Source organism: Scomber japonicus, chromosome 13 (genome assembly GCF_027409825.1).
Source record: "Scomber japonicus isolate fScoJap1 chromosome 13, fScoJap1.pri, whole genome shotgun sequence".
Lineage (NCBI taxonomy): Eukaryota > Metazoa > Chordata > Actinopteri > Scombriformes > Scombridae > Scomber > Scomber japonicus.
The window spans coordinates 6712397-6739702 of NC_070590.1; the positions used below are offsets into that span (position 1 = coordinate 6712397).

Below are 27306 nucleotides of genomic sequence, written 5' to 3' on the forward strand. Positions count from 1 at the left end.
GATTTTTAGTGAAATATTGGATCATTTGAACATTTATTGAAATGAAAGCATGTAAGAAGTTTAGAGGGAAAATCACTATTTGGTGGAGCTGTTAACAACTCATAGACTTTTTGTAAGACTGGTTTCATCTTTAACAATGTGTTGTATTTTAAAAGCTTGTTATATTATCCATTGTGTCAAATCTCCATCTGAGAAGCCACTAAAGCTGTTAAACAAATGTAGTGGAGTAGAAAGTCCAATATTTGCCTCTGAAATGTAGTGAAATATAAAGTAACATCAGATGGAAATACGTCAGTACAGTATTGAGTAAATGTACTTAGTTACTTTCCATCACTGCAAGCCAATAGTGAGACAGTACACATTTAAACAATAAAACAAAGTACTAATCAGTAAAGTAAACCTGCAGCCTTTGTCACATGTTCTCGTCTCCTCTTCAACAAGCGGCCTGTTGATGTCACAGTTTTTATTTAGCTGTGTGGAGACATGAACAGTTGCACAGGTCACAGCCTGCATTACAAGACGTGACCTGCTGCGTTCACTCCAGCTAGAAGTAGAAAGGCATCTGGGTTCGTCTCATGATGCCGACATTAAGGCGACGCTGGATTTATATTATTGGCTTGGTCTGAATATTTAAAATATTTATGTTGGACTGTAATTAAAAGTTCATTTACTGTCCTCTGCTTTAGTTTACTTTATTGCATTGTACTTTACTGTATTTTTATTACTTCTATCTTTATATGCATGAAATTTTTGTTTATAGCCCTTTTTTCATGTATTTGTTTTGATGTTTTAATGTTTTTAATACTTTATTTTATGCTATTTTACTATCATCATTCTATAAGTTTTATCTTATCAATTTTTCTTGTTTCTTTTGTCTTTTAATCTTTTTAACCTAGTTTTTTTACTCTAACTTTTAATAAACCTCTCTTATTCTCTTTTATTTACTTATTTAATTAAAATTTTATAAACATTTTTATCATTTTTTTTGTTCTCTCTACATATATATCTCTCTATATATATACCTACGTATCTATATTCACATATCTATATATAAATATATATCTCATGTCTCCCTCTCTCTCTATTTATATAATCCTATTATTATATCCTATATACTTAACTGAACTGTGTGTAGTGTTACATATAAAAGCCTTGCTGCATCTTGAAAAGAAAACACTCCTGTATTTTAAAGAATATAACATTAATGCATAAGAATAGATTTTCTCCATAAATAATCTATATTCCTAATATTTATACATTTATTATTTATTAACTGTATCAGACTAACAGTGGATGATATGTTAGAGATGGATCGATCCAAAGTCGAACGACGTGAGGCTTAAAACCCATTTTATTATGACAAATGTACAAGATCAGATTCATAAGAAATAACAGTTAACAAAAAATGTAAGGAGCAGACAAAAAACACCAACGACCAGTCTACCAGGAACTATACACAGCGGACAGGGCGTCTTTCCTCCCAGGTTCATCATGAGGTAAATAGGAAAACTCTGTTAACACTTCAGTCATTGGCACCAACTTCCTCCCTTAATCCCCTTGCAGCCTTTTTTTATTTTCTCCGTTATGTCACTTTCTCTCCATTTCTACAGCAAGTCTTGCTACCGGTTATTTCATAACCTTGTAATAACACATTCTCCTTTTCTTTTTTTTTTATCTCTGTGGAGAATATAAAAAACCAGGGTTGCCCACACATCCCACACAGACATCCACATCCCTTTAACTCCAGACTCAAACCAACCACAACTCACTTCCATTACATTGTTTTTTTTTATAGAACTGGGCTTTTGCTATATTCAGTCCGACTAAATCTAAAAAAAAAAAGAAAAAGAAAAAAAAAGCTAAATATTATGTATAGAGGCCTACGTTGTGTGTGAGTGTGCACTGCAAGGAGCACATAATATAGGACTTTTTTTTTGTTTTCGTCTTGGAAATGAGGATTTTTGGCCTGAGCCAGTATCAAAACGCTATGATAAATAGAGTGGTTTATCCTTTGTGAAGACCATGCTGAGACTAATTTACAAAATATTTTACAAACAGGCTTCATTTCTTTCTCTTTAATCAGACAGTTTTTCTACAATAACATCCCTTTCTCTTCTCTCTCTCTCTTCTCTTTCCCCTCCATCCCTCCCTCCCTCCCTCCCTCCCTCCACCCGAGCGTCTATAACATGCCTTCAGTGGGTCAGCGCATGCTTACCTAAAGCAGTTTCACTGCAAATGATGAGATATTCCCCCCCGTGGCGTCCTTCAGCAATAATGCAACAGATCAGGAGATTAAACAGACATCCTCTAAAACATGCCAAAGGTTTCTGGTTTTTGTTATATAAAAAAACAAACTGTTGTGCCAATATCACTTCCCCTACAAAAAAAAAGAAGAAGAAAACTATTAGAAAGTCATGCAATCCCAAAGAATTGCCACGTATATATTTTTTCTTTTTTTTTCTCTTCTGTGATTAAAAAAATGCCTCTAAATATATTTTACAGCCAAAAAAACTACAGATATACACACAGACTGGTTCCAGCAGAGGTCAGTGAAGTCATTGGTTTGTTGTTTCCCCTCCCCAAAACTAAAGAAACAGCATCCTGATGCATCGCCTCAAAAAAAACCCAACTAAAAACAAACAAAAAAAAAAAAAATACAAATTATTAAACTGTTTAAATTTTTCATGATCTTGATCCAGTTTGGGGTCTTAAAGTTGATGATTTACTACAACGTGACCTGATCATGAAGTCAAGATTATGAAAAAGGCAAGAGGATGTGATCAGAAATTAAAAAAAGGGGTTGATTTTAATGTATACAGGAAGTTTGAAGAGAGGGATGAGGGAGGAGGGGCGGTGAACAATGAAAAAGAAAAAAGGGGGGAAAAAAGGGGGCAGCTGAGTGCTATTTTAGTTCATTAAGAAGCCATGAAGTTTGCAAGGTTGTTTAAACCTTCTATGAAGGACAAGATACAACGAAAAGAAGACACATTTACATTTTTGCTCGGAGACAAATGAAGGTTGAGATATACAACAAAAAAACAAAAAACATCATTATTTAAAAAAAAACAACATAAATGTGTTATAATAGGAAGCTAAGACTAGATCTCAAGATTAGGAAGGACAAGAAAGAGATTTTACTTCTGATTTTTGTTTCCCTCCCCCCAAAAAAACAACTATAAAAAACTTGGGATACCGATGGCAGCGCACATAATCAAAATAATTATATATGTATACAATATACAAAAAACCCCCAAACTACTCTATCATTTAACAAAGAGTTCAAATGAAGGTTGGTCACATATATATATATATAAACATATATATATATACAGTCACACCTTCAGATGATGCGAGGAGTTGAATTTGAATATATATGTATGACACTTTTAATATTCAGGATATAAAAACGGTGAATTTATGTGTTTCCTTTTTTCCCGCCACACACACACTCACACATGCATACACACATACACGAGCGCACACACACACACACACACACACACACACCTCCATATCTGACCATACAGTCGTATGTGTTTGAAGGGTTTAGCTTATCAAATATGATTTAAATAGACATGATGATGAAGATGAAATATGAAATAGAATAAATAAAGCTGATTAAAAAAAAAGAGGGGGATTTTTTTATAACAGATCAATTATGGAATGACTTCTTTTTTTTTTTTACTCCTGTAAAAAATTTAAAATCATTATTTTAGCATTCAAATAGACATATTTTTAAACTATTTCCTACACCGTCAGTGATTCAGTGCCCAATTTTCCCCCAAAAAACACACGAAAAACTGATGTGACGTCTTTTAAAAAACAGGACAGGAGAGATGAATGACACATTTGGAGGAAGGTGGTGGTCTGGCAGTGGAGCTGGATGACACTGAGGAGTAGGGGGGGTGGGGGGGGGTGGAGGGATTTGGGAGGGAGGGGTACTTGGGTTTGCAGGTAAACACATTATTATTATTATTATTATTATTATTATCATTACAAAACAGATGAGACTTTGATAGTTTGGTGCCCTTATATTTCATGGTTCAATCCCACACGGAAAGCTCCAGACTGGTGATCCAGTTCTTTACTGTGAGGCGGAGAGATCGCTGAGAGTCGAGCTCCACGCGACACGAGTAAAAAGGACGAAGAAGAAGAAGAAGAAGAAGAAGAAGAAGTGTTGGTGTGGGAAGGAATAATAAAGTTAAGCATTATAAAAATACAATACCACAAAAAAAATGAAACAGTACACCTTTTTTTTGTTGTTGTTTTTTGTCGTTTTTTTTTTTTTTTTTTTTTTTTTACAATTGTTCATTATTGCAGACGTAGTCCACTAGATCCGTGACTCCTAACAGGTCGTCTTCGTCGTCCTCCTGCGCTGGCATCTCCGGGGCGACCAGACCGTTTGGTGCGATGGCGGCGGCTGGTGTGGCACTGATGTTTTTGGGTGGCTCCAGATTTGGGTTGAGGCCCGGAGCGGCCCTCGAGACGCCCTCGACGCTCTTTACCTGGCTCTGTCCGTTGGTGGGCGGCAGCTCCGCCGCATTGCAGTCCAGCTGGTTTGTTCCCTTTGTCAGAACGCCGCCCTCCTCCTCTGCTTTGTCAGCCGCTTTCTTCTCCTTCGGCTCCTCCTTTTCCTTCTCCTCCTTCTCTTCCTTCTCCTCCTTCTCTTCCTTCTCCTCCTCCTCGTCAGAGTCGTCGGAGTCGATGCGGTTCACCCGTTTACGGATGGGGCGATCCTCCTCCGACGATTCGTCCGAGTCGTCGTCCGAGTCGTCCTCTTCCGAAGCTCTCCTGCGTTTTAGCGCCAGCCGTCTGTGCCGCTGCCGGGAATCCTCCTTGGAAGAGTCGGCTATCCTCTTCACCCGCTGATCCCTCGGCTCCTCGTCTGAGTCTCTGGAGAAACTCGCTGGGAGGAGAAAAACAAGGACACATTTAGCTGCCTCGTAGATCTCTGCCATCATCACCACTAATATATTAACACAACCTGCAACCTCCTCACAATGTAAACCTTTAAGAACCTGTAATTTTAGTTCAAAGGCCACATACAGACATATTTAATCTCATGTGGACCATTAAAATTTAAATAATATATATTATGACTTTACTATAATAAACCATCAACAGATAAAACAGCCTGAGATGCCTTAAGAAAGATTAGCTAAATCGTCCTAAATGTCCAACATTTTTTTGCAGACCGGGCTGTCAGATTGGGGTTACCATGGTAACCGAATCAGAATCATGTTCTACGTTCCACGGGAAGATCAGAAGACTTCACTGTGAAAAATTGGGACTTCATATTCTGCCATTTTTATAAGTTATCCAGTGAGCCGGATTGGACCCTTTAGCGGACCGGTTCTGGCCCACGGGCCGTATGTTTGACGCCCCTGCTATAAGGTCTTTGGTCTGTAGAAGAAAAAAAATATATAGAAAACGGCTCAAATGCTAGATGAGAACATTTCTGGGCGCCTTGAAAAAAACCCAATATATATCTGCCTAAGAGAGAAATGTAGGACTGTAACTTCTATTATCCATTAAACTGCTGATTACTTCCTTTATCACCTCGTTATTCTGTCTATAAGATAAGAAAAGATGTTTATTAGTCCCACAGTGGGAACATTTACATTATTGCAGCAGCAAGTGGATAATTAAAAATAGAAAGAGCATCTATAGAAAGAATAAAAAATAAATAAATAAAAATAATATAACAATAACATTATGTACAAAAGTAATATTGGTGTTGAATGATCATATAATGGAGTTTAAAATCAACGTCACTAAGCATCAGTTTATCTGACACCCCCCCCCTTAAAATCCTCAAAATTAAAAAGCTGCAACCTATAAATATGACATTTCAGTCAAAAAATGAATAAAATGAACATCAATGTAAGTTTTAATTAATTTGAGCTCTAAAGACAAGAGTGTGTTAATGTCACTGTCCGTGGTGCTGAAAAGGTTCATCTTCAGTCTGCTTTAATGAATGTAAGTTAGAATATAATAATGTTAAATCTGACACGTAGAGAAGACACAGAATAAATGAAAAGAGAAAATAAACCAGCATAGAAACAAAATCAGACAATTATCTAGCAGAATATAGTGTAGGATGATCTGGACCGTAACTATTTATTTTTTCAAGCCTTATACGAATACATTAATTCTTCATTTTAATGAAAATTTGAGGCATTCAAGAATTTCCTTGTGCTTAAAATTGTATTACGTTGTTAAAATGACACTAAAATTTACCAAAATAAAATATTTACACTACAATAAACCTAATGTCAAATTAATTCTCTGTTCATTAGGTTTTTTAAAAAGATCTTATTGTCTATATTGGCATATTTTATCCCCCGACTACAAACACTAAAACATATTAGTACGTGTTATTATTTCTGTGTTATATAACTTAAACTTATTATTTCTAAAAGCAGGACTTGAAGCTTTGTGGTGTGAAATTCAGGTTTTTAGTCTTTTTGTGAATCAAACTCTTGAACACACTCATTTATCAGGCTGAAACATGTAATTCACAACAAATTTGGAGCATTTAAAAGAGTTTCTTGAATCTAGTTTCAGAGTTTTTGGATATTATAATATATTTACAAAAGCTGAGGTTATCTGTTAGTGGAGCAACAGGAGGGTCTCATGACAAAGTCTGTATGTGTGTGTATGTGTGTGTTAAATGGGCCACAAACTGAAAAAAATAAGGATAAAAATGTCACAACGAGGACCTCAGAAGTCTGCAAACTGAACGAGGTGATTCATTTACCGGAGCGTGACAAGAGAAGAGAAAGAAGAATTATAAAAACTACACAGATGAGATTTCTCATCTTTAAAAACCTCTTACAGTGTGAGTCAGATTAGACGAGGGTATTATTTTTATTCCTGCTCGTGCTGCGTCTCTCTGACTCACCTTCACTCTCCGAGCTGTCCTGGCGACGTCGGGGTTTCATCTTGTCCCGGTTGGTTTCTGCCTGAGAGCCTTCCGACTCGGACGTCTCGCAGTAGTTCACCTGCTTCTTCTGACTCCGCCGAGACCGCCGTCGACTCATATCCAGATCACTGTCGCTGTATTCGCTGGAGCCTTCGGTCACTGCACACACACACACACACACACACAGACACACACACAGACACACACACACGAGGGTTAAACAAAAATATAGGACAGAAAGAGAAAGTAGCGACAGAGTGTGATATGAGCCGTTTATTGACTCTGTACCTATTTCATCTTCATCTTCGTCCTCATCCGTCTCCTCCTCTTCGTCGTCCGAGTAGCCTCTCGGTCTCCGTCGCTTTCGGGAGCTTCGTCGCCGCGACGACTGCTTCTTGACCCACGACGACTTGCGATGCTTCGCGCCTTTGTTGCTGCCGAAGTCGCTGTCGTTGGAGTCTCCGTCCGTCTCCGCCTCCGTCTCGTTTTCGGAGACGACGAACTCTTCTTCCGAGCTGAAGAAGAAATAAATAAACGGATGCATAAATAAACTGCTGCGTGACTCACATATAGTTCAAAAGTCCAAATCTATGTCTTCCTACCTTTCACTGATGCGGAACTCTTCCTCGCTCTCCTCCTCGTCCACCGTGCTGTCGCTGTCGAGGTCGTTGAGTCGCCGGCGTTTCTTCTTGCGCTGGCTGATGTTGGGTCGAGGCGGCCGGCCGTTCTCTTTGCCCTCCTCGCTCTGGAGGATGGTGGACATGTCTTTTCCTCTGTGTCCCGTGATGTTGGCCATGTCCTTCCCCCGACCAGCGCCTGGAGAAACACACCAGTCTGTGACGGTTTGTTCTGTTTTGTTATTATCAGCTTGTAAATCATCACTTTGAACAACAGTGGCCTGATTTATACGTCGAATATAAAACTACAGATAATAAAATACATCAAAACCAACCAAATCTCACTAATTCGACTTAAAAAAGTAAGAAAACTGTTCATTTGAAGTGCTTTCGGTTGGATTTTGGTGTCATCAATATTTCCTAAATGTATCTAAAACCTTCTGCTTTAAATCTTCCTCACCTCCGCCTTCTGCTTCTTTGATGTCTTCCTCGATCGCCTCCTCGATCGCCTCGTCGAATTCATCGAATCTGTTAAAACAACAGAATTTCCCATTACATGAGAGGTTAAACGCTCCGAACGTCTACAATAAATCAAGTGATTCCTCCACAGAGATATCAAAAGGCAGCTCAGCAGGAGGAGGCACTGAAATGAGTCACTTTTGATATTTTATGGCATTTTTATGCTGAAAGCCTCGTTGGATGATTGAGAGATGTCGACAACTATACCATAATGCCTTTTTGTCATTTTGTGCATCTCCATCCACCTGATTTTTATTCTCAGTTTCAATCTGAATATAAAAACATCTGACATTTCTATAAATATAAATGCCATATTTCAATGTTTTCCACCCTCACACGCTATTCAGGGTCAGATTAGACAGCTGTAAAAACATCATATAGACATTTCTTTCTTTTAGCCAGACTTTTCATAATGTGACCCACAGAATATAAACATGGAAATAAAATGCATCTGTATTAAATCAACTCAAAAATCAGCATTCAAACACATCATATTCCATAAAATAGTGATTGTGAATGGTTTTTTTTTTTGTGAAAATATAAGTAATAATTTTTTTGACCGAGAGCACAAACCTGTAGCTGATGTTCTTCTTGTTCCTCGTAGACCTTCGACCCCAGCTCTTACTTCTCTTTACTTCTTTCTTCTCTTTGATTATAACCGCTGGTGGTTCTTCCACCGGCTCGACCTGGACGAGAGAAAGAGTCCCGTTATAAAACATCATCAATGTTTCACTCTGCTAAAAAAAGAAAAGGACAACCACAATATGCACTTACGGAGGGCGTGATGATGTTTTCAACACTGATTCCAACGTAAATGAGACGCTCTTTCCTGGAGGAGATAAAACACATTAATAAAGCTGTTAATAACCGTGTCAATTAAGTGATGTAAAGAGGTTAAAATATGATAATTAAGTAGTTCTTTAATCATCTGGTGTGAGTTAAATCTACAATCTGATGTTGCTAGACTTAATTACAATATGACAAAATATTTAACCTTCCTGTCGTCCTCCCGGGTCAAATTTCTTTACTTCCTCCTTTCCTTCTTCCTTCCTTCCTTCCTTCCTCCCTCTTTCCTCCCTTCCTTCTTTCCTGCCACCATCCCCCTTCCTTCCTTCCTTCCCTCCCTCCCTCCTTCTCTCTTTCTTTCCTCCCCCTACTTTTCTCCCTCCCTTCTTTCCCCTGTCCTTCCTTCCTTCCTTTCCTCCCTTCCTTCCTTCCTTCTTCCTCCCTCCCTTCCTTCCTTGACTCGAGGACAACAGGAGGGTTAAAGAAGTAAATCAAGAAAAAGTGAAGCATTAAAAACCACAAATAGCCCGACTGTTTAACAGCTGGGGTGTAAAACGTCTCACCTTCTCTCAGCTCGTTCCTTCTTCTTCAAAGCGGCGTCGAGGTTTAGGAGCTGCTCTTCTAGTTTGTCACAGAGGAGTTTCTATAAAAAGCAGATGAATGAAACATTAAACTTGAAAAAACATGAAACTAATTTTTCCTTTTTTTTCATATGTTTAATGTTTTGGTACGTACATGTTGACACGGAGGGCAGAACCATTCTCCGTCTGGGATGATCATGAGCGGAGGCCTCAGACAGGCTGTGTGGTAGCCGCTATCACACGAATCACACAGTAAGATCTGAGGAGACAGATGTGGACAGATGTTAAGGCCGGTTTATAGACTGAAAGTTATTCCAGTCTCACTTCTACTCTTGTTTAGATTTGAATTAAATGTATTAACGAGCTTAACGAGCTCCTACCAGCTCGGGGTGATTTGGAAGACCACAATGTTTGCAGGGGTCGTCGTTTGGAGGTAGGTCGTCGTCTGAGGATGTGGAGGAGTCCGAGCTTCGTCTCTCACGGTTGCGGTTCCGCCTCTTTCTGCTTCGCTCCACCTTGTAGTCTTCGTCGCTGTCGTCCTCCTCCTCCTCGGTCTCCTCGTCTTCGCTGGACTCCTCGTCGCTGTTCTCGTCCTCGTCTTCAGAGCCTTTCTTTTTGCGGCGCGTTCGCGTGTTGGACCACCGAACCTTCCGCCTCTTCCTCCCCTAAAAAGAAGAAGAAGAAGAAGATCGATGTCTTTTAGTACCAACTTTCATAAAGAGGACATTAATATTTCCACCTGCTGAGATAACCCTACCTTGGCTTTAGGCTGACCCTCCTGATCCACCTTCTTCTCTCTTGGCTTCTTCTGGACAGCTTTCGACTCCTGCTCCTCTTCCTCCTCCTCCTCCTCTTCCCCTTCTTTTTCCTTCTCGCTCTTCTCAGCCGGCGGAGCAGCTTGAGGTTTCTCCGCCTTCCTGTCGTGGACCTCCACCGCCTTCGCCGTCGGTCTGGAGATCCTCGGCGACCTTCGGAGAGACATCCCACCCCCGGTGTTGGTATCGGACTCTGAATCTCCTTGTCTCTCTTCTCTACGGAGGATGGCTTTCCTTCGGTGGGCCGGCTTCGCTCTCCGGCGGGCGATCGCCTCTTTGACGTCTGACGGAGCGTCGCTGCCGTTCTCCACCTCCTTCTTCGTCGCTGAGTCTTCTTCTTCTTCACTTTTGCTTTTACCTTCCTCATCAGTCGGCTTGGCGTGGTCCGACTTCTCGGCTTCGGTTGAGGATTTATCGTCCGGTTCTTTGCTCACGTTTTCTTGAGCAGCTCCGTCCTTTTTGGTCGAGGTTTCTTTCTCTTTATGAGCTTCTTTCTCCTTCGTTTCATCGGTTTTTGAATCCTCTTTACTTCCTTTATCTCCACATGAGAGATCCTCGCTGCCGTTTGTATGTTTTTCAGCATCAGTGTCCTTTTTACTTTCTGTTGACGGATTCTCGGCCTCGATCTTATCACGTTGTTCCTCGGACGACTTCGCCTCTTCCGTTCCCGTCCTTTTACGTTTTCTATCGCTTTTTTCCGAGGCGTCCGTCTTCTCGGCGGGGCTGGACGATTTCTCTTTACCTTCGGATGCTTCCTCCGTCGTCTTTTGTGCGACTGCGTTCTTTTTGATTTCGTCGTGTTTAACGGTCACGGCTTCGTCGTTGGTCTCCGGTTGCTTGGACGTAGAGTCGCTCGTCTTGGTGACATTAGGTATTGCATCGTCTTCGCAGTTGACGCTTTTCTTTACGTCTTCTGGCTTTTCTGTCTTGTCCTTCTTTCCTGTCTTGTCCGGCTTGTCAGTCTTTTCCTTCGTTTCAATCTTGTCCTTCTTTTCCGGCTTGTCTGTCTCTTCAAGCTTGTCCGTCTTTTCCGGCTTGTCTGTCTTTCCCAGCTTGTCCGTCTTTTCAAGCTTCTTTTCTGGCTTGTCTGTCTTTTCCGGCTTGTCCGTCTTTTTAGGCTCGCCCGTCTTTTCCAGCTTGTCCGTCTTTTTAGGCTCACCCGTCTTTTCCGGCTTGTCTGTCTTTTCCTTAGTTTCAATCTTGTCCTTCTTTTCAGGCTCGTCCATCTTTCCCAGCTTGTCCGTCTTTTCAAGCTTCTTTTCTGGCTTGTCCGTCTTTTCCAGCTTGTCCGTCTTTTTAGGCTCGCCCGTCTTTTCCAGCTTGTCCGTCTTGTCCGTCTTCTCAGGCTTGTCCATCTTCTCAGGCTTGTCCGTCTTTTCCGGCTTGTCCATCTTTTCCTTCTTGTCTGTCTTTCCGGTGTTACTCTTGGAGGTTGCCTTGGCTTTCTCATCAACGGCTGGACTCGCCTCTTCATCTTGTTTCTCTTTAGTTTTGCTTGATTCTGATTTGTCGACTTTTTTAATAACCGATGACTCCGAACTCTCTTTAGCGTCCGATGTTTCTTCCGATTTCTCGCCGATTAACGTTTTGTCTTTCGCCTTTTTAATGACCGTCGAGCTTTCTTTGATTTCTTGCGTTTCCGGAGCCTTTTTGTCCTCGCTGTCTTTTACCTCTTCGGTCTTTTTAGTGACGGATGGTGACTCAGCTTTTCCAGAGTCGGGATCTTTGACCTCAGATTGTGTTTCTGTTGTTTTTATAACTCCCGGTTTCTCTTTCGCTGCAGAAGACTTCTCCACTTTACTCTCCGTTTCTTTAGTGTCACTCGTTTCTGTTTGCTTTACGTCTTTTACTTTTTCTGTCACCTTTGATTTATTACTTTCTTCACTTTTACTCGACTCTGATTCTGGTTTTGATTTTTCTGAATCTTTTGATGATTCGGCTTCTTTGGATTTAACCTCATGATTCAAATTTAACTTCTTTGACTCGTCGGTTGTTAACGTTTTATCTGTTTCCTTTAACTTGCTCGTCTTGTCCGTCGTAGAAGACTCTTTTGTTTCTGCTGGTTTGGATTCTTTAGTTTTTTCATCTTCTACACGACTAGGAGACTTCTCATGTGCGTCCTTAGTTAAAGGCGGAGACTCTTCTGTAGGTTTAGGCGGAGACTCTTCTGTAGGTTTTGGCGGAGACTCGTGTGCTTTCCCCTTTTCTGTAGTGCTTTCCTTTTCTACCTGTTTATTTAGATCTTTCTTCTCCGAGGCTGTTTGGTCCGATGTTGCCGACTCTGTAGCTTTCTGAGCACTCTGAGCTTCTTCCTTTTTATCTTTCACACCGTCCTCGCCTGTAGTTGGTGCGTCGTTTTCTCTGGTTTCTACAGATTTACCTGCAGCCGCTTCGGTCGTCCGCTCTTCTTTGTCGACGGCGGCTTCTTTCGACGACTCGCTCGAATGACTTTTATCTGACGCGGGCTGAACTTCGCCGTTAACGTGATCGTTTACGCTCTGCGATTTCTTCCTCTGCTCGGGAGTCGAGTCGGTTTTAGGAGCTTCTTTATTCTGAGGAACAGACGGATTCTGAACGATGATAGAGCTGCCGCTGGTTTTACTCTTTTCAAAGTCTTCGCTGAACTTCATTCCTCTTTTTTTCAGAGGGATTTTGGCCTGCTGGTCGTTCTTCATCGCCTGTTGAATCTCCTCCGCTGTGCTCTTCTTCGCCTCCTCTCCTTTTTCCGCCTTTACCGATATACACGGCACCTCAGAGGCGGGAGCTGGTTCACTCGTAGCTGTGCTCGATTTAGTTTCCGACACCTCCATCGGCTCTTCTTTGATGTTCTGGGCTTTTGTGATGATACTGAGATCCTCCGCGGCCTTTTCTGAATTAAGTTCGGATTCAGGTTTGCCTTCGATGACGCCTTCGATGACGCCGTTTAATGACGATTTGGCGTCAGACACTTCGGATTTCAAGTCGTCAACTTTTCCATTGCTCTCGGCCTTTGGTGAGGCTGAGCCGACAGCTTTGGTCGAGTCTTTGATGTCTTCATCTGATGAGTCGTCACTCTTTTTAACTTCACCTGTAATAACAAAAATATGAAAATAAAAGAAAGTAACGGTTATAAAAGGGGAGTATTTTCTTGCTGCTGTCACCAAGTGCTTCCAAATGTGGGAATTAAGGCTGGGCGATATGGACAGAATCAAAAACCTTGATATCGATGTTTTGACAATATTGTAAGGATGCCTATCAGTGCCTTCATAAAATATTTACGCAATGATATTCTTGATAAATAATCATCAGTAATGTGGATATAATGAGTAAGTGGATAAACGCAGATGATAGAAAAGTAAATTAAGTTTTTTTAACTGTAATTCAGCCTATATTCACTATGTTATAATATCTATAAAATATCACGATATCAACATAATATCAATATATTGCCCAGCCCTAGAGGGAATATTGTGTCTCTTTAAATTAAAAAGTAAACTGAAAAGGTTGACTGACTGATTGATTGATAAATAATTCAGAAAAGAAAAATAACAATCTTTAAAACAAGCAGTTTCAACATCTTCAACATTTACCTTCTGCTTTTTTGCCCTCTTCACCTTCGGGTTTGGTTTCCTCTTTTTTCAGCAGCGCCGGATCAATCTGCGTCTTCAGCAGAGCGACGACCTCGGCCAGTTCATTTCGGTCTCTACACGAGACGAGAAGAGGGGATAAATTTAACCTCTCCGCTCTCAGAATAAATAATAAACACCAAGTTTCTCAGAGGGGCATTTAAATAATAACAACAATCTTATTTTTACCTGACGATGCATTTCCACGACGATCCGTCCAGGTCGTCCTGCTCCTCGATGTACATGCGAACGTTGTCGTCCTGGTCCAGTTGGTACCAGTACATCTGACCGTCTTTGTCCCGGCCGATCGGCTGCAGACGCATTTTTTCGGGGTCCTCCTCGCTGATGGCGGTTTTGAACTTTACATTGTCATCAAACTGACACTCACACAAATACTGTAGAGAGAAAAAAGGTACAGAATTCATTATATTATTTATTTTACTCGATTATTTATGTATCCATTTATTTTACTTTTTAAAAATATTTAATTAAATTTTTTTTATAATATGGACTTTTTTTTATTTAAGTAGATTTTTAAGTATTTTTATTTATTTATTTTTTATGTATATATTAATTTTTTATTTTATTTTATTTTACTTTATTTATTTAAAGTTTTTTAAAAAAAAATTAATAATATGGACATATACTGCAGAGAGAAAAAGGTACAGAATGAATTATGTACATATAAATACATATTTTAATTATTATTATTATTATTTATTTATTTTACTTGTTGATTATTTATGTATTTCATTTATTTTACTTTTTAAAATTATTTAATTACATTTTTTATATTACATTTTTAATTTTTTATTTATTATTGTTTATTTAAAGTGATTTTTTACAATTTTTTTATAATAAAATAATTATTAAAACATAATAATCTAGTACTACTGATACGAATGCCCTTTGTCCCCGCCAATCAGCTGCAGATAATTATTTTCGGCTGACATTATAACTAATTTATAACTAGTATACAACATAAAAAGCTTCTTATAAACTACGAAAAGAACATGCTAATATATTTATTCTCTCTATTGTGAAGTTCATATGTAGTTTCTCAACATGAAACTACAAAGAAAAACACTATATATATATATATCTATTTATTTACTTAATTAAAATAAAAAACACTAAACTAGGGGAACAAGTGTCTAACTGTGGACTTACTTTAAGGATCCCCGTCTTGCACTCCATCGTCATCTCCTTGTACCCTTTTTCTTCCAGTTCCCAGGCCCATGTTGTGTTGAACTCTTGACATATCTGCAACGAAAGGGAGAGAAAAATACAAGTTATTCAACGAACTTAACAAACTACCAATTTATTAAATGTATTAACTATTTATTTATATATTCATGCAGTTTTTTATCTTCATGTCTCGTATGTGCAAAACTTTAAAATCTACCTTTTTTATCTGGCTTTCAATTGAACTTTTATTTTGTTAATTCATTTGTCTTTTATTTATTTATTTTAGCCTTTTTTACCACTTTTTTTTTTTTTTTTTTTTTTTTTTTTTTACACCTTTTATGTCTGATTTTACTTCCTTCTTCATCTTTATTTTCCTTTTTAACACTCCATCTTTTATGTCTGATTTACCCATTTAATTTTACAGTGACTTTATTTTATTATTAATTAATTATATTTTTTATAATATTTAATTTTATTTGGGTATTCTGAATTTTTACATTTTTTATCCAACCTTCCTTTTTTCAAATTGAACCACTATTTCTTTATTTTCTTGTCTTTTCTGTTTATTTTAAAGCACTTCCTGTTATATTACTATGTATGAAAGGTGTTATACAAATACAGTTTAATTGATTAGTTGAGTAAATATTAAAACTCAAAAGTTAAACATTAACCTTGATCAAATATTTCTCCCATCTCTTATTTTTTTATTCTCTTTAGTTGTTTTATTATTATATTTTCTTCTTTATATCTCACATTTCTGGTTTTACTCACTTTATTTTACAGTGTTGTTTTTTTATTGAGTCATAATTTAAATGTTCTTTTATGAAAGTTAAACATTTACCTTGACCAGATACTTCTCCCATCTGTCTGCGGACACTGACTTGCCGATCTTCCTCAGCAACTTGACGTGAAGGTCCACCAGCAGCTTCGGGACTGAGGAGAGATCAGAGAGAGACGACACGGTTACTCCAAAACTCATTTATTTATTTTATTTTATTTAAATTAGAAATGAGATGAGAGCAAACAGGTGATACAAGACCAAACGTAATATAACAGATGACATGATTCACACAAATAGACAAAAAATAAATGGTCAAATGTTAGAGTGACTGAAGCTGCAGCAGTATTTGCTCAGTTTTCTGCACCTGTCTCATTCATTTTAACTTTATAGATTTATAAACGTCTCCTGATGGCTCACAAACACATACGAAAAACCAGCTTTAATTAAAAAATATTGCTTCAGTGCACAGCAGGAAAGAGAAACATTTATGTTATTATTATAATTACTTATTAATTATCTTTGTGTAAGTATTTTTTTAAGACTTTAAGATTTTAAATACCTGCAGATATCCAGTTGTTTTTTTTTACATAATATAAAATAAATAACAACACTGAAAATGACACATGCTTTATATTATACTACAATTATGGATCCTACTGTCCAAACTAGATCTAACACTGTGTCTTTTGATGGTTTTATAAATAAAAATAAAAATAAATGTATCAAATTTAGAGCAGTCTTTATAAAATATCACTAAAATAAACATAAAAGGAAGTCAACTTTCACAATTAATAAAAAGTCATAATGTTTAAAGAAGAAGTTCCAAACACATGAGGGATGAATTATCTCTGAGCACTTCACACAGGCCGCGCATGCGCAGAGCAACCGAAGTTAGCGCCAATTAGCTGCGCAACAGGAAGTAGTAAAATCGCCTTAATCAACATATTCAAAATTAAAAGCACGAGTTAATCTCTCAGTAAATGTGTGGAAATAATTTAATTAGGCCCTCAAAATAATTATATAAATATAAATGCAAAGTACCTTCAGTCTTTAAAAAACGAAATAAAAGACTTATTTATAAAATTGTGGTCAAACTGTTTTTCTCTCTCACTTTTTATTGTTAATTTTTGTGGTCAAACTAATTTTTTTACTAATTATTTTACTTATTATTTCATTCTGTTCTGATCTTTATATTAAAAGGTGTTACATCTTTTATTACCTTTTATTTTATTTGGAGTTTTTTCATTTTTTTTACTGATATTATTTTTTTTAATCCTACCTCTGGCGTTTCCTAAAGGTATTTTATTTTTATTTGTCAGTGAAATTCAGTCTCTACATTGAACCCAATCTTACAATACAAGGAGCAGTGTTGCTGTGATCCTCAGTTCCTGTTTTATTAAGTCTTTTTTGTTTGTTTATTTGTCGTATGTAAAGCACACACAGTGTTATAAAAATAAAATTATTATCACGACTTCCCCCTCACACAGACACCACACATTATATTTACATCCTATTAACATAAAACCTCATAACACTGTCGTATATTTGCATATTTGTGATCTTTGACCCAGCAGAGTGTTACATTAACACTACTTTGTTTTATTATATTATTAACTAACACACTGCGCTCTTTACTGCTAACCTTCCCCTCTCCTTCACACTGACACTACACATTATATTAACATTATATTAAAGTAAAACACCATGATATTATTTTATATTTGCACATCTGTGATACATTAATGCAGCTTGTAGTACAAATATTATTATATTATATTAGTATTATTAGCAACATTTACTGCCATGTTTAAAACTGACTGCTAAGCTTACAGTACAGCACATTAAATGATTTAATTTACAGTAAAATATCGTTTAATTATATCACAATGTGATGTAATAGAGACGACGCCAACATGAACATAACAGACAGCGTCCGAGGCAGCTCTGGCATAATTTTAATAATGATTTGATTATTTGATTTCCAAATGGATAGATACGTAAGTGTTATTAAAGTATATACATACATTATTTTAATACAATTATAAAGCAAACACTGATTCAGAGTCTTGATCAGCAGTTTAGTTTAACAGTTTATTATGCTGCTTTATTTTTCTCCCTTAACTTTAGTGAGTTAAACAACGAGCACATTAGTTTTAATCTGAGATGCTGCTTCTGCTGCTGCTGCTGTAGTGAAGCTGAATGTCAGATGAGATAAGATGAATCTTTATTGATCCCCTTTCCGAGAAATTCACATTGACACAGCAGTATGGTGGAAAAAAGTAGCAGCGTAAAAAGAACAATCAACAATAAATAAGACAAATAATCAAATAAAACACTATATACAGCAAACTGGCAATTTAATCTGCAATATATAAATGTGCAAATGCAGAAGTTCCTGAGTTTATAAACAGAACAGAGCCTCATATAGATAAAAAAATAAATGTGCAATGTGCAGAAAATATATACTAATAATAATAAACTTCATTTCTATTATAGCATCTTTAAAAACCGAAGTTAAAAGAGAGAAAATTTGAGATCTATGTCACAATAAATCGTGTACTACACCTTTAATTTTACATATATTTTGACTTTTATGCCCTGCATCATGTATATACAATCCTACTTAGCAATTAACCTGATGCTGATTATTATTATTTTTAATCAATTGTATTTGTTATTAATAATAAGAAGAGCACCTTTAATTTTATGTATATTTTTTGACAATTACGCTCCATATGTATGTGCAAACCTACTTGGAAATGAACCTAATACTGATTATTATTGGCTTTTTAAAAAAAATCACTTTTGTTTGTTATATATAAGCACATAACAATAACACCGGGTTTTATTTTGAAGGCTCGCACCGGAAGCCGCTGCAGCTCTTGCAGCTTAACAGAAGCTGAAACACTTCATGTCGAAATATTTAAACTGTGAATAAAAGTGTACATTTCCTAACCCTTCTCACACAATACCGACTTTACCGACTAATCCCCAAAAACCTCGACGTGTTGCGTGAACTACCATCATCTTAACCTCATCTTAAAACACTAATAAAACCCTCTGCACATTACATTTTCTCTCCTCTCCAAAGCCTGTGTGTGTCTGCAGATAAAAGGCTGCTGGAGGAAAGAAAAAAAAAAAGAAGCCTAATTCAAAAGCTTAAAAGTGACAGAAAACCTCGGATAAAAAAGCATGCACACACTTAAGTGCTTCCCAAATTATGCTTGGATACATTTCCCTGCTTCAAAATGCATCAAAGAGGCGCAATAAACTTAAATTTAAGTAAACAAGAGGGTTAGAAAACCACACAATAACACACAAGTGGCTAATGTAGCTGCTAACCCCTGCTAGCTCCTCTCCTCCTCTCTCCTCCTCCTCTCCTCCTCTCTTTGTTTTTTCCTAGCCTTACCTGAGGTCGTGTCCTGCAGATATCTCTCCAGCTGCGGGAAGGTGAGCTCCGGTAAGTCCAACAAGGCACCGTATCTCTCCAGAAAGGAGCAGATCACGGCGTAATTTGGACACAAACCTGGAGGAGAACTCGCTGTTGCCGCCGGAGCAGCCATCTTTTTTTTTTTTCTCCCAACACCAGCGTCAAGCCAGCAGGAGTTAGTGTATATATATAACTTCCGGTGTTTAAGAAAATAAAAGCGCGCACACGATGATTATATTCCGTCTCTTTAAAATATAAAGATTAAAGGATGAGTTTAATTTTTTTTTTTCCAAGTCTAGTTTTTAATCTTGTATATATTGTTTATATTCTCTACATAAGGAGTCCAACTGATGTTCTTTGAAGTATCTCATGTGGGTAAAACTTATGTATTTTACTTTTACTGAAGTACTTCTTCCACTGCTGCTTGAATATCTTTGTGCAAAAAGCTTTGAGATAAATCTTGCAGCTCTTATGAACCCAAACTTTATATTTAACAACCGTATGCAGTATTAATAAAGACAATTAGAGGGCGCTATGATATCACACACACATTCACACACAACAAATTAACATGAGAGTGCATTAAAAAAAAGTCAAGAGTTTTTGTATTTTATTTTTCCATTAATGCATATTTTTTGTGTTCTTATCTCTAGAAGGCAAAGGCTGATTGTTTAGTCTGTACGTGTCATTTATTTATTTCATTTTATTTCATGTATAAATTATATAAATAGAGTATATATATTTAATTTTTGTGTATTAAAGCATTTCCTGTTGCATAATATTTATTATTTCCTTCTACTTACTAATATTTTCCTCCTGTTCACACAAACTATAATAACCACAGTCGATCCAGCATTATATAACAGTAATTAATCTGCATTATATAGTCATTTAAAGTTGTTTTTATATTGCTATTTTCAATTTCAACAACTTATTTAAAACTCTTAATTATCTAATACATAGCGTATGTTTTCTTTCTATTATTTTCTTACCCATTTATGTATCTACTAATGAATTAATTCTTAACTAATTGAGGTGGTTTTGAATAATATTTTTCTTACTAACATTTATTATTTATTTTCTTCACATTTTTTTTAACTTGTTTTAATTTGGGTATTTTACTTTGAAATTTACCATTCTGGGTATCTGTAATTATTGTATTACTCAGCTGGTACAAATTAAGTTTTACTGATTGATGACATTACAAGGCAAAGAAAAAACCCCAAACCCCAAAAACCCACCTAAAAAAAATCAATATTAACCAAATTAATTGATTAAAAAAATGATATTACATATATTTATCTTCATATAAATATAAAAAATAACTACATAATGTATATAAACATGTATATTTAACTGGTAAATTATGCTAAAAGAACAAAAGGAAGAAGCTAAAGCATCTTTACTTCTTATTTAATTTATTTTTGGGCTATCTTTCTGTTCTGTGTCTGTTTTATTTGTGTTTAATGTCACTTTTCAAACTGTTATAATACAGAAAAAGAAAAAAGAAGAAACGATAAAGAGTGAAAATTATAACACGATTAGAAAAAAAAGAAGTTTGTTTCATTTAAGCTATCTTTATTTCACATTTATTTGTACACAATAAATACAGTTAAACATCCACTGGTGTGTAAATATGACGCTCGGCAGCCTCTGTGGAGCCGACGCTGTAAAACGCAGGGCAGCTTGTTGTTTGTTTGTCACTGAATTTCAGATTCAGACTTTAAATCAGGACCAGTAGCAAGTTAACAACAACTTCTCTATCAGGGGGGAGGGGGGCGGGGAGAGGGGGCAGGGGGAGCAGGGGGAGCAGGGGGAGCGGAGAAAAAGAGGAGACTTCGGTTTGACACCTCTCTCTCTCTATTATCTCTCTTTTTTTTCATCATCATCATCATCATCATCATCATCATCATCAACACAACAGGGTAAAACGCAAACTTCAAAAATAAGTTTGATGTCATTCAGATCTCAAGGAGATCAACGAGAACACAGCAACGTGGCTGACAGATATCTCTTTTCCTATGATCCAATTCAACTAGAGTTTAATAGGTTTATTTTTTTTTTAATATATCCTAAAGCTAAAAAAAAACAAAAAAAACAAAAAAAACAACAAAAATATAAGCTGTGCTATTATTTGTACAGATATCCATCTCCAAGCTCTCTGTAAACTATTGATATTTCTCAACAAAAAAAAAAAAAAAGATCAGATGTTCATATCTCAATCTCAAAAAAAAGACACTACAATGGCTATTTAAGGCTAAATAACGCAAGAGTTGATAAAAAGAAAAGTATTCATACCATTATAGCTGGTAAACGAGAAAATATTGAACAAAACGAACGTAGCATCCACGACAATTCAATACTGAGAAGGAATAAGAAGACGTCAAAAAGTGCTTCACTATGACAGTATAGGTTTTTTTTCTTTTTCTTTTTCTTTTTTAAACTGGACAGCTAGCAGCTCAGGATGGTTTCCTCCTTAAATTATGAAAAAAAGGCATGTTTTTATTTTAAAAAAACCTGCACATGACCTCAGTGTAAACTGTCACCAAACTGCACCAACTTTCTCCTCCAGACACAAAAACCCGCGGCCGCGCTCACCGGCTAAAACCTTTCATCACAGGCTACGTTAGTGTCATAATAACATTTCTAGATCTTTATTTTACAACACGAGAAAAAAAAAAAAAGTTAAACTATGTATGTATGTACTATATTTCTCCCTTTAAAACTCAGGTTAGCAATTTTTAATCCAAGTGAGTCTTAAAAACTAGCAATCAGGTGTGTTTCCTCCTGTTCATACAGACTATTAAAAGAGCTTGAAAATGTGCTTTTATTGTGAAATCATGCAGGACACAATCAAATAAATCAAAATAAAAGTGAATAAAGAAGTAGTAGCAGTCATATCAAGAGGATATCTGACACATTTTCAGTCTGTTTAGCATCATATTCTCTCTTTGTGTTTGTCAGTATGAACAGGAGGAATGAATAAAACATGTTTAAAGGTTCATTTCACCTACTAATTGTTGTTTTAGGACACACTTGGGAAAAAATTGTGAACCTACCCTTTAATGTCCAGGTATTTCTTCGCATTTAGGTGCAAAGAAAACTAACATAAGAAGCAGGGGAAGGGTTTTTTTTTCTTTTCTTATATAATAATCATTAAAAAGATTTTAAAGGGATCCATTATTTTTTTTGATCAGACAACTTTTCTAGGAGATTCTCCCTACTGACAAAACAATCACTCAACTATAAATTGCCACTTTTCCCTTGTTAATGTAACCGCGAAGGGTCACGTCGTGTTCGAGGAGAGGACCAGCCTCACCTGTGCTGGCGGTTTTTTCTTTTCTTTTTGTTTTTTTTTTGATCGAGTGTGGAGAAAACCAGACTTTAGTTTTTTTTTTTTTTTTTAAGTGTGTGTTGAAGCTACATATTCACAACATGCTGTGACGTCCTGCCAAGCATTACTTTATGTTGCATAGTAGTAAATCCAATTGGGAAGAGTCTCCACAGCTCAAAATATCAGTTGTGAAGATATAAGGGTGAGGGGGAGAGAGAGAGAGAGAGAGAGGGAGAGAGAGAGAGAGAGAGAGAGAGAGAGAGAGAGAGAGAGAGAGAGCGAGAGAGAGCGAGAGAGAGAGAGAGAGAGAGGGGAGAGAGAGAGAGAGGGAGAGAGAAAGAGAGAGAGAGAGAGAGAGAAAGAGAGAGGCAGAACCAGGCTCTAAGTGGGTTACCATCTGCCTCAACCGGTTGGGGTTGAGAGAGAGGGTGAGAGAGAGAGAGAGAGAGAGGGTGAGAGAGAGAGAGAGAGTGAGAGTGAGAGAGAGTGAGAGAGAGAGTGAGGGAGAGAGGGAGAGAGGGAGAGAGAGGAGGGAGAGGAGAGAGAGAGAGAGAGAGAGAGAGAGAGAGAGAGAGAGAGAGAGAGAGAGAGAGAGAGAGGGAGAGAGAGAGAGACAGGCTCGCAGTAAGTGATACAGTGAGATGTAACTGGAGGATAATATGGTTGAAATCATTATTATAAAACTGTGAACAGAAGTGCATTATAGTAACTAAAGAAAATAAACTTGTGTATCTCATAATTATGAGAGAATAAATGAAGCTGAAGGAACTGATGTTAAAGGAATAGTTACACTTTTTTTTTTGGTGGGGGGGATTTTCTTTCTTACAGAGAGTTAGATGTAAATTTAAGAAATGTTACTGAACTAATGGATTAAATTCTGAATCTGGTATTAAAGTTAATCAAGTTAATTCCTTTAAAAAAAAAAGAAAAAGGTATAATTTTACATTTTAAATTCAAAACCGAGCCTTTAAAATAAATGTGATTTTTTTTTTCGCCCCCACTAATTTGCATGCTCAATGTGGTCTTTATGCTACGCTAAGCCAATTATCTCCTGGCTCTAGCTCCGTATTACATGATAATTATATAATTACATAATTATCTGCATGAAAGCAAATTAGAAATCCTTTGAAAAAAAAAAAAGCAGTTAGACGTAAAATTTGACGTTTTAAATTAAAAACCGAGCCTTTAAAATAAACATGATACAACTTTTTTTTTTTTAAACTTAAAATTGAGTCTTTATACTAAACAAACCTAATTATCACCTGGCTTTAAACTCTGTGTTACATCATCATGAGGCATCAATCTTCTAATTATCTGCATAGAAAGCTAATTAGCTGTGAAAATGAGTCAAAATCAAGTCATTATTACAAATTAGTGAATAATATGATGTGTTACTTTCTTCTATCTTGTTATAAAATGATCTTCCAGTTATCACCGTATCAGTTACTGTGAGCGACAGAGAGCAGAAAATTGCTAATAGAAGTTGCTAATAGTAAATATTCTGTTAGCATTTAATATATCTTTCTTTTTTTCTTTCTTTCTTTCTTGAGAACCAGAAATTATTCATGTCCAGTTAGAAGAACATATATAATTTTTTTTTATAAAAAATTACAATATTGGCCCTATTATTCATCGCTCTAATTCAAATAGGAGACAAACACTTGGGTAAAGTCGTATGAAACGTGACAAAACTTAAACAAGTATAGTTAAGAGAAAGGCACGATATTCCTCCTCAGCACACTAACCCGACGGAGGCGTCGTGTGTAAAGACTTTAGAGGACAAAGTGTGGAATCTCTCCGCGGCCTCCAGGCTTCTTCGTCTCCAGGAGGGTTTTAAGTTTCCTCTGGTTTCCTTTGGGAGTGTTTTTAAGAGGCACAGAGGGGTTCGAGGAGTCCCAGCTGGGGTTTTTTTTTTTCTCAAACGGAGCTGTCATCACCGCCGGTCACCACCAGGGTGCCGAGCTTCACACCAGCGTGATCTCCACCTCCTCCCTCCGCTTCACCTGTCCCCGAGGATGCTGCTTCGGGGGCGGAGGAGCAGCACGAACCTGGAAACATCAAAATAAATAAATCAGCGGCTAAATTCAGATGCAACTAAAAGAAGAAATGATGCTGATTAATTCAACCTTTATGATCATTATCAATGGATCTGATCATTATTTTATGTATTTATATTTATATGGACATGATATTTGTGATGATATATGTTACAATATAATATATTTAAGTAGGTAATGTGTGTTTACTGACCGGTCGAATGGTGCCAGATCCACTTTCTGGGTATTTCGGAGGTTGAGGGGAGCCTTGGACCGGACCTGAAGTGAGAAGTGAGTATTAGACACAGATTACTTTTCCCTTCTATAAATGATTAAATACAGCTATCATATTTAAACAGACTACTTTAATGGATTCTTACTCTGAAAGGGGCTTTTGTGAGGCGCTGGCGGCGGCCTGTGATGTCCGTTGTGATAGGAAGGCGGTCGGCCGATGGGAGAAGCCGTGGCGCTGCAGGGACTCGACTGAGGAGACGACATGGTGGGCGTCTGGAGAGGACTGCTGTGGAGCGGCCCCGGCTGGAAGGGGCTGCGAGGGGATCGGTCACATTGGGCCAAACTGGAGGGAGAAGCCTTTAAAAACAGAAGAAGGAGAATAGATGAATTTACACAGTGAAAATATCAAAGTTTAGACATAATAATCTGGCTGACTAGATTTTAAATATCACACAAACATGAATGTGTGGTATAACAGAAAAAGAAACCACACGTTAAACCTGCAGTGCACAACTTTTGTCTCCCCCCTCTGGCAGTGACAGTAATTACAAAAACACTGTCAACACTTTTTTTTTTTACATCATAGCCTACTCTGTTGCTACGGTTACGGCTGTAAGAAAAGGTGGATATTTATTACGAGTGTCACAAAACCTCAGTGAAATGATTCGTTTTAACTATTAGAATTTGACCCAAACCTTAAATACTGTTCATATTCTGACTTAATAATTAGTCTCTACATCAATTCATATTCATAATTCTCCCATCAGTCATTAAAACATGTTTGATTAATCAACATGTTTTGAATTTTGTGCATTTGCATATACAAAATGTGTATCAGCTGCACAAAATAAAAATAAAAAAGCATTTTATTTCCATTTTTGTAAACTGTGGGGTCTAAACAGTGGATTTAAACACTGAAATGAAAAAATGGGTCGAATTTGACCCTGAACAGTGTGTAAGGGTTAAATGATTTCATGATTTAGCAGATCTTGGCCAGCAGCAGTCGCTGGTGTATCAGTACATCCAGCCAGCGTAGCGTAGTCACCACAGAGAGAGTTTGGTGGTGATGAGCTTAATTAGCACTGTGTGAACTTGATGTTCATTTATCAGTTTCTCTAACGTTAAAGGTTTTCCTTTGATTTTAAAATGATCAACTTAACTTTTCCTCCCAAAAAATGTGTCACCATAAATTAAGTTTGATTTTAAAACTGCTGATAATTAACCATAAAATAGCATTTATTGTAATTCTTCATGGTATTTTTTCACTTTTTTTAACCCTCCTGTTCTTGAGTCAAGGAAGGAATGGAGGAAGAAGGAAGCAAAGGAAGGAAGGAGGATAGAAGGGAGGGATGAAGGAAGGAAGGATGGAAGGGAGGAAGAAGGAAGGAAAGGAGGAAGGAAGGAAGGAAAGGGAGGAAGGAAGGAGGGAAGGAAGGAAAGGAGGAAGGAAGGAAGGACAGAAGGAGGGATGAAGGAAGGAAGGAAGGAAGGAAGGAAGGAAGGAAAGGAGGGAGGAAGAAGGAAGTGAAGGAGGGAGGGAGGAAGGAAGGAAGGAGGGAGGAAAGAAGGGAGGGAGGGAGGGAGGAAGGAAGGAAGGAAGGAAGGAGGAAAGAAGGAAGGAAGGCAGGGACAGTCAAAACAGACAGGAGGACGACAGGAAGGTTCTTGGTAACTTTATAGTTGATACTGTTTGATTTGGAGTCAAAAATTAACCTTCACTGATGATTCAAAGAGTCCCACACTGAGATCCTCACCTGTGCACTTCCATCTTTTTGTCCGTCTCCGTTCTCGTTGGCTCCGGTGAGATCCTCCACCAGCACCGCCGGGAAAACGCCGACGACGCCGTTAAACTCCCCCTCCCAGAAACCATCGTCCTCGTGTGTCTCTCTGCTCAGGATGCGGATGATGGCCCCCTCCGGAAATGACAGCTCGTCGTCCGTCTGTCCCGCGTAGTCGTACAAGGCCTTTGCAAAGGACACTGCAACAGGGAAAAAAAAAAGAAAAAGAGAAGAAGGATGAGATTTGACAGGCACAATCGGGTATCCGTGGTCACGATCCTAAAAATATCCCTCACCGCTGGAGTCTCCGTTGACAGAGCCGGTTGGTAGTTCAGTTTCAGGTTCAGTGGAGTTGCTGGAGGAATGGGATCGGGCATCCAGCGCAGCGAGAGACTGCAGCATACTCAGCAGGCTGTTGGAGGAAGGCAGCTGCAAATATTTCTCTGGGACGTAGCCGACCTGTCCGCTGCGGTTTCTGGCCTGAAAGTACAAGAAAAAATCCACACTGATGATAAACAGCAAACATCTTTCAGCTCAGAGGAGTCAAACTAAGATTAATGGAGACGTACTTTGACCCAGTCCTCCATGTCTCCATCATCGATGACCTCCAGGATTTCCTGCTCCTCAATGGTCAGTTCATCTGGTTGAGAGGCCTGAAAACACAGACACAGATGAGG

The 27306-nt window shown here is 37.7% G+C and overlaps 2 protein-coding genes across 2 annotated transcripts in view; both read right to left on the reverse strand.

Annotated features, from left to right (window-relative positions):
* Positions 1–3952: 3952 nt before the first annotated feature.
* Positions 3953–19380, reverse strand: rsf1b.1 (remodeling and spacing factor 1b, tandem duplicate 1). Its single transcript, XM_053332169.1, has 16 exons — positions 19227–19380; positions 15878–15969; positions 15019–15111; positions 14038–14243; positions 13813–13925; positions 10186–13310; positions 9809–10093; positions 9583–9687; positions 9411–9490; positions 8836–8890; positions 8635–8747; positions 8003–8070; positions 7528–7741; positions 7214–7440; positions 6905–7084; positions 3953–4906 (listed from the first exon to the last, which is right to left on the reverse strand). The coding sequence occupies exons 1-16, from the start codon at positions 19378–19380 to the stop codon at positions 4299–4301; spliced, it is 5718 nt and encodes a 1905-aa protein (XP_053188144.1). The 3' UTR covers positions 3953–4298.
* A 4506-nt stretch (positions 19381–23886) lies between these two features.
* Positions 23887–27306, reverse strand: part of LOC128371569 (F-BAR and double SH3 domains protein 2-like) — a 37844-nt gene continuing 34424 nt past the window's right edge. The window contains exons 15-20 of the mRNA XM_053331922.1: positions 27199–27282; positions 26926–27109; positions 26606–26829; positions 24998–25208; positions 24832–24896; positions 23887–24629 (exon numbers count right to left, since the gene is read on the reverse strand). Coding sequence (XP_053187897.1) covers positions 24546–24629; positions 24832–24896; positions 24998–25208; positions 26606–26829; positions 26926–27109; positions 27199–27282 — 852 coding nt within the window. The 3' untranslated portion in view covers positions 23887–24545. The remainder of the gene's footprint in view (positions 24630–24831; positions 24897–24997; positions 25209–26605; positions 26830–26925; positions 27110–27198; positions 27283–27306) is intronic.